This window comes from Olea europaea, chromosome 12 (genome assembly GCF_002742605.1).
Source record: "Olea europaea var. sylvestris chromosome 12, O_europaea_v1, whole genome shotgun sequence".
NCBI classification, from domain to species: domain Eukaryota; kingdom Viridiplantae; phylum Streptophyta; class Magnoliopsida; order Lamiales; family Oleaceae; genus Olea; species Olea europaea.
The window spans coordinates 30,187,849-30,195,743 of NC_036248.1; the positions used below are offsets into that span (position 1 = coordinate 30,187,849).

The following is a 7,895-nucleotide window of genomic DNA, read 5'->3' on the forward strand; positions in this document are numbered from 1 at the left end:
CTAGAAATCTACTCCGAACACTATTACTTTGGACCTTACTTCAAGTTCCTAAAGTGTTACGAAACTATTCATCTAAGCCTGCGTTGCTGTAAAGACCAAAGTGTTAAAGAACCATTCATTTAAGCCGTACTTCTGACATCGCCAATGTCTGCCAATTCAAGGATGGTACGACTAGTTCTTCCAAAAGTTATAATTGGTTGATGTGCATCAGCCTTTGACATCCGGGACCAAGTCTAGAAATCTACTCCGAACACTATTACTTTGGACCTTACTTCAAGTTCCTTTGGTCCTCATGTTCAAGTGGGACTCCACGTCAACAATTATCAGAATCAGCCAACATAGACAAATTGAATACGGAATATAGATGCACGAAATCTAATACTCGAGACATTCATCTCAAGAGGATGTCAAAATCGTTGTATGACAGAACATAAAATGAAACACGGTTATATGATTTCTCAATAGTCTATTAACTGGAAACAGCTAATTTTTTGTTATAAGAAAATATTTAGTACAGAAGTCTGAATACTTGGAACTGTGTCAATAACAAAGGAAAAAAAAAACAAAAATGGATAAAGTTAAATACGAATCCGCCAATCCTTAAAAATGAGAGTCAAAAAGTTCACTTCTTTGCCTTCTTGGTTCCCCTGTGTAGCCAGAGTACGAGTTAAAAATATATTTTCAAGAACTAATGAAAAAAGTTGAAACAAATGATTTTAGGTCACTTACTGAGCAGCCTGGGATGGAGGAGCAGGGGCTGCAGCTGCTGGTGGTGCTACTTTCTCTCCCGGTCCCTGAAATAGAAAACAGAGAAAAAAATCCAATTATTTATAAAGCCTAAAATCTTCATCAAGATAGTGACAACTCATAAATAAAAGCTAGGCACAAGGCCAAGAAGTTTGTCATTTTTTAGATTTCATGAAAAATTGTATATTTTGAATTCCTTAGTTAGTATATCAACGCTAAAAATTTCTGCATATAATTGTCAGCATGGATACAGTTGGACAAAAACCTACGAAGTGAATGCACTTAATCACCTGAGCAAGGCGCTCCTCCCTCCTAGCAAACTTTCTTTCCCTGCTAGCCTTGTTCTTTGCTCTCTTAGCCTCGAATTGGTCAGACAAGGTCTTTTCTCTGGCCTTCTCAGCCTTAGACTTGTGGATGCTCTCCATCAAAACACGCTTATTTTTGAAAACATTACCCTTTACCTTCATGTACATGTCATGATACATGTGCTTGTCGATCTTCTTTGACTCCCTGTACTTGCGAAGCAAGCGCCTCAGCACTCTCATTCTCCTCATCCAAAGAACTTTAGTTGGCAGCCTTGCCTCCCTAGTACCCTTGCGCTTACCTAAAATAATTCAGAAAACATCTTAGATATCAGGCATCCAACTTCTCTTTTCAACAAATAAATAAGATAAAAGGCAAAGAATACACCATGAAAGGGGTCACTTAATCACAACTTTGATGCACTAAGTTAATTTTCGAATATCAGTATGACTAAGTCCCAACAAAGTTAAGTCTCATAATGAGACAATATCGCATCTGGCATTTGCATTTACCTAGTCTCTGGCAAAAAGAAGGTACAGATTCTTAATTTAATTTTCACATATAAAACAAAGCATCATATATCCATTAAAAATATCAGTAAGAAGAATCCCTCTGTTTTCAATTGGTAAGAAGTGAACTTATCAACAAAATTCATAATATAATAATATAATGGGAAAGTTCATTCGGTTAGCAAAAACATTAATATTTCACCAACTTTAATGCAATCAACAATTAGCTGACTGCACACGATTTATTCATTCCACAATTAGAAGAAAGTACCATATCCAGAGTGACGGCCCTTTCTCTTTGCCTCCTTCATTCGGCGAGCACGAGATCGGGAGTGAATCTTGGTTGGCTTCCTAATGATGAAACCATCCTTGACCAGCTTCCTGATATTTTGACCTGAATTTTATTCCAAAAGATTCAGTAACAAATACTTAATACTGTTGCAAATCGCAGCAATAGGAAAAAGCCGGTATTTGTTCATGCCGAATATAGATTCTAAATCACCTTAGAAAAATTGTAATAGTCGGGAGAAAGAAAATATAGTCAAGTATATGGAAAGTAGTTGTGTGTCCAGCATTCTCATACAGGTTGGAGTTTCAACAATTGGTTGTCTTGTCTAAAAAAAACTCTCTTGTGACACTAAGGGGGTTTAGGACCATTAAAAAGCCGGACAGAAACACCAGCAATCAATACCCCGTTTCCCATATTTCTAGTTTCTCCAATATCCTCTATCTGGTTAATAGTATGTTTTAACAAAACGAAAGCTACAGAGATAGTCAAGGTTGAATATACAGATTTAATTAAAAAAGAGCCAATCTACAGCTTGATATAGTGCGAGACTGAAATGTTTGAACAATTGCCGGGCAGAGAAACTCCTGTGTAGCTCATAGACAGAAGCAAAAACAACACATGGACCAGCTCATTTTCCCAGATTTACTTATCTAAAGCCTCAACAAGAATAATTAAATATTAACGAATTATAAAAATAGCACCAGAAAACAACATAGCCAAGGAATCGAAAAGGTTAGCATCTCAATATAAATAAAATCAACTCAACAAAACTTTCTAGAAATGAAATTGATGAGAAGCTCAAGACAGATAACAAAACAACGTATAGACCAAATTACTTCTCCAAATCCTCAAAAAGATAAAATCAAATCTTTCTGAAAGAATGCAAATAAAGTCAACTCAACAAACCATATAAACACAAAATCGAACGACAATAAATCACTTCCATTCTCTACATATACGTACGGGAATTGGCTCTGGAAAGTTCGTCGACTTCATTGGGGTCAAGCCACACTTTGCCCTTGCCGCACTTAAGGACGCTAGCGGCGAGCCGCTTCTGTAGTTTCAGCGACACCATTTTTCTCCTCTCGATCGATCTGTACGAGACGAGATGAGGTTGAAAACTGAAATGATTTCAAGAGTAGGTTTTTATATGGGAGATGATTTTGGTCTAGGGTTTATGGAATGGGGCTTTTTTTCTTATCGGGCCAAGCCCGGATTGCTATTGGGAAAGCAAAGTCCATTGTTATTCTTAAAAACGACTTTAGTACCTTTTTGGTAATTAGCTCTTGGTATAACCCAAAAAAAAAAAAAAAAAAAAAAAAAAAAAAAAAAAAAAAAAGGAAAAAAAAAGAGAAGAATTTTAGTAAATTTTAACAAAAAATGATTGAATATTTTTTTCGCAATCTATATTTATGCCAATATGTTTAAACCAAGTAATGTAAATATATCTTGACAGAGGAGTATACGTACACTTGGATTGTCTGTAGGAAGTTTGTAGAGGGAAAAAGTTCAAGTGGAGATTTAGACACTGTCATTAGAATAACAATTGCACTATGTGTTACATTTTGGGTTACCCATTTGTTGACAACGTGACATGGCCATATTAAAAAAATTTTAAAAGAAAGGAGGTGAAAAAGTTTGAACTAGGCCAAATGAAAGGAAAGGAACCCGTATCATTTTCATTTTACCCCCAAATTGTAAATTCCTTCAGAGGCGATAGAAGAAAGCTTCGGCTATCGTTGAATCTGGATTCATCCATCTCTACGAGAGGAATCCATCGGTGCTTAATTTATCAATCGTCTTCATGTTTGGGATTCCACCTTCACTCAATCGAGCAGTTGTTAATTCATTGAAGCTGTAATAGAAAACCTTCATCACGTGCAACAAGCTTGTCCAAATTCAATGCCATTGCTTCAATGGATTCTCCATCAAATGTTATGTAAATATGATATATTTGGTCTAAAGAACCTTGTATTGTATTTGTGGTGAAAAGAAAACTAATGGAGTCTTAAGTTTTGCGATTTTTTCGAATTTATAGTGTTGTGCGGTTGTTGTGTAATGTAGTGTAATCTGTGGTTTGTTTGCTTGTTAGAATGCCATAAAGAACTTTGAATTCTGTCCTAACTGTAGAGAGAATGGGCACTTTTTTGCAGATTGCCAGAACAAACGACGATGTTCCTAGTGTAAAAAATGGCTCTTTGAAGTGCTTTGATGTCTAAAGGGAGACGAACAACAACCTATCTAAATGGTAGGTTGCAGTTTCAAAGAATCGCTTATATTACTATTTTTTCGACCTTCACAACTACACGTGAGCACAACATATCTCACAACTCTTTTGCAAATTTCTTTTCCTAACTAGGAATCATACTTCGTACGCATATCTTTATAAAAATCATACATTTCCTTTTATTGCTGAACTTCATTCTCATCTCAAGCACAATTACACCATTTGTCCGAACAATTCCATGATCCACTAAGTTCATGCTGTCCAAAATGTTCTTGTTATCAAATTCTAACAAAATATTATCGTCCACCTCTTTCGAAATTCCTTTCCCTGCAAAAACAAATCAAAACTAAAGTTAAAACCAATGTTGAATTGATAAAAGATACTCATTCAATCTAACACAAGGCCAGTATTTTACATCTCCAACAAAGCCCACCAATCCTTTTATCATTGTATATCAACCTCGAAGCTAATTTAATAAACAAAATGGTGGCCGTGAATTTTTTTTCCATCAAACGTGGATTACGAATGGGTTTACAGATTTTTAGCATATTCACAACGGGTTCATAGATTTTTAGCATGTTCACAGCTGAAATAATATTCACCAATTTCACATCAAAATGATGATGGAAAATACCTTTGTCAGCCATCTTTATCGAACAAGTGAATATTCCGGCTTATTGTTTGCTTTTGGAGTGAATCCGTGTCGCTTCTTCATCCAATAAGTTTCAGCTTTGTGGCATCAAATATATCGCGTTTGGATATTGCCCACCGGAATTGGTGATAGAATTTAGGATGGGCAGTACAGCGGTTTCAACATCGGAACTAAGAGAAACTTGAGGGCAACGAAGATGACAAATTGATTTCAAAATTTGGATTACCGAGTATTATTTGTTCTGTTTTCTCGGATTCGAATTAGGTCACCCCTTTTGAGATCTAGTTACATTTTGGTTTGTTTTCTAATTTTTTTTTTTTTTTTTTGAATTTTTACACTTGCGTTCCACGTCAAAGTGTAAAGCCAAAGGTACAAATAGCAAAATTCAATTTGGAATCGGATGTTAGCGTTCTAACAAATCAAAAAAGCTTCTTGTACATGACCATTTACACGGAGGTGTACGCGCTGAACTGGAAAGGAAGTTGAATTCAAAATTATTGGACCATCATATGACCACACTTTTGGGTCAGGTATAAAATACAACCGGGTCATACAAATTGAAGAGAAAATAACCCTTCCATTCCTATTTGCCCACAATATAGCAGGAAAAGAAATCTCTCAAGACCCGGGAAAAAGGGTCTCTCAGCTGTGATTGTTCTACTGTACACGATCGAGCGGCATCTTCATTCTGGAAACAGACAGAACTTTCGGGTAGAACAAAAATCAGACATACATAATAACCAAAAATTTATGCGCTCATTTTCAGAGCAAAGAAGAAGCCAGAACACTCGAAGAGATGTCGGATAAAGGTGATTCCCTTCCTCATCTGAAATTTATCCAACCGTGCATTCATTTTCCTCGCTTGGTATTTCCCACCTGAAATGTGATTATTGGGGAAATATGTGAATGGTAACATCAAAGATAAATAGTATTCGAGTTTATCCTGACTAAAATAAAGGCTACTTGATTCGGTTGTTTCAGTTTTTGAGTGTGCTAGCTTCAAAATTAAATGGTTCACTATTTTTAACCGGTGTGAGCACTGAGAGTGTATAAGTATGAAGAATATAAATTTGGAAGGTGATTTTCTTTGCTTCCATAGTGAGGTTCATAATTAATCTAGAAATTTTGTAACACGGAAACTTGCTACTTATTCTTGATGTTAGTACAAATTTCTCTATTGATAGGAAAATATGCCTGAAAATGCAATGACCAGCATTTTTTCCTTTATGATCATATAGATCCATTCAATAGTCGCCTATTTTTTTTGCATGTAGGGATTGAAACTTGTTAGTTACAAATCTAAATATGATGGAAGAAATCAAGGCAAGCATAAAGATTGTTGTTTGAACTGTAAATCCTTTAGAATTTTTATTTTTATATTTTAATAAACATATGCCTTCATGGTGATTGAATGAATTCCCAGATGCTATAGAATCCATCCCTGTTACATAAAAAATAAACTCAACACAATTCAAATTCTACTGCGCAATAATGTTTTAAACGTACGATATACAAGATTCATATATTTTATAAACTCAATTCTTTCTTGATGAATGTACTGTGATCAACATTGAATGGATTGAATTGTGGAAAAATCTAACTTTTAAAATGTTGAGTACCTCAGTCTCACTTTTAAAATGTTCTTCTTTTGACTCTCTTAATCAACTTATAGTATATCATGTTTTGATTAGGAGCTTGGAAATGGAATTCTTTATGGACATGACTGAAAAGTACGGTATAGTGAGGTGCATATATGTAGCGGGATTGAGCATTATATGCAGACAGTTTTTGTTCCCTCATTTTATTATTTTCATGAATATTATTATTATTAAAATTTACCCTTGATTTGTTATCATAAGGAAAGAAATTTCGGAAGAGGTGGATGTTGATAACCTATTAGAAACAGATAACGACAAGATTTTCGAAATTGTGGATTTCGTGGATGATGGAATTGTAGGAGTAGATGGTGTGATCGTAACCGAGGTGGGTATCAAGTTCAATGGTGAAAAAGAGTTGTTTGATTTTTACAAAAGATATGCATACAACGTAGGCTTTTCGGTTAGGAAAAGAAATTCACAAAAGGATAATGACAGAATTGTGAGATATGTTGTCTTTACATATAGCCGTGAAGGCCGAAGAAATAGTAACACAAGTGGTTCTTTGAAGCCGGAAGCTACCATTCAAACAGGTTGTAAAGCCAGACTAACTGCTTTTGCAGATGCATGTGGAGTACGAAAAATTAATACTGTTAATCTCATTCACAATCATAAAATCAGCCCTTCAAAGTCTAGGTTGTATCGTTGCAACCGAGAATTGAGTGCTCAGGTGAAACGACGGCTTGAAGTGAACGATATGGCAGAGATTTCGTTGCATAAAAGCTACAACTTAGCAGTAGTAGAAGTAGGGGAATACGAGAATATGACTTGCATCGAAAAGGATTGTCAAAATTATGTAAAACAAGTGAAGCGGTTAAGACTTGGAGAAGGTGATGCCGCAGCAATACAGGTCCTACTTTTCGAACATGCAAGCAAGGTGTTAAGGTTTTTTCTTTAGTATGGATTTAGATGAGGAGTCGCGGTTGAAGAATAGTTTTTGGGCAGATAATAGGAGTAGGCAAGCGTATAAAGAGTTTGGGGATGTGATAACATTTGATACTACATATTTAACTAATATATATGACATGCCCTTTGTACCTTTTGTTGGAGTTAATCATCATGGACAATCAACACTTCTCAGTTGTGGTTTGGTGTTGAATGAAAATACAGAAACATTTGTGTAGTTTTTCAAGTCTTGGCTTCAGTGCATGCACGGGCACACACCCCTCGGTATTATTACCGATCAGGACATGGCCATGCAGAATGCAATAGAGATCATGTTCCCAAACACGAAACATAGATGGTGTTTGTGGCATGTATTGAAAAAGTTGTCAGAGAAGTTTGGATACCATGATGAAAAGGGTAAGATCTTCTCTACCATACACGTACTGGTGTATGATACTAACAATGTTGAAGAATTTGAAGAAGGATGGAGTGCGATGATAGATACATATAACTTGCACATCGATGACTGGTTGTCTGGGATGTACACGAATAGAGCCCGTTGGGTACCTTGTTATTTAAAGACCAGCTTTTGGGCGAAAATGTCAACAACGCAGCGCAGTGAGAGTAT

The 7,895-nt window shown here is 35.8% G+C and overlaps 2 protein-coding genes across 2 annotated transcripts; one reads left to right on the forward strand and one right to left on the reverse strand.

The window, feature by feature from the left end:
• Window positions 1-431: 431 nt before the first annotated feature.
• Window positions 432-2,973, reverse strand: LOC111406364 (60S ribosomal protein L19-1-like). The gene is made up of 5 exons (XM_023035796.1): window positions 2,812-2,973; window positions 1,831-1,953; window positions 1,038-1,351; window positions 730-794; window positions 432-647 (listed from the first exon to the last, which is right to left on the reverse strand). Exons 1-5 carry the CDS (start codon window positions 2,921-2,923, stop codon window positions 623-625), a joined length of 639 nt encoding a protein of 212 aa, XP_022891564.1. The 5' UTR covers window positions 2,924-2,973; the 3' UTR covers window positions 432-622.
• Window positions 2,974-5,523: 2,550 nt separating this feature from the next.
• On the forward strand, window positions 5,524-7,506 carry LOC111406896 (protein FAR1-RELATED SEQUENCE 5-like). Its single transcript, XM_023036258.1, has 6 exons — window positions 5,524-5,592; window positions 5,709-5,774; window positions 6,002-6,050; window positions 6,400-6,472; window positions 6,587-7,212; window positions 7,292-7,506. The coding sequence occupies exons 1-6, from the start codon at window positions 5,524-5,526 to the stop codon at window positions 7,504-7,506; spliced, it is 1,098 nt and encodes a 365-aa protein (XP_022892026.1).
• The last annotated feature ends 389 nt before the right edge of the window (window positions 7,507-7,895 follow it).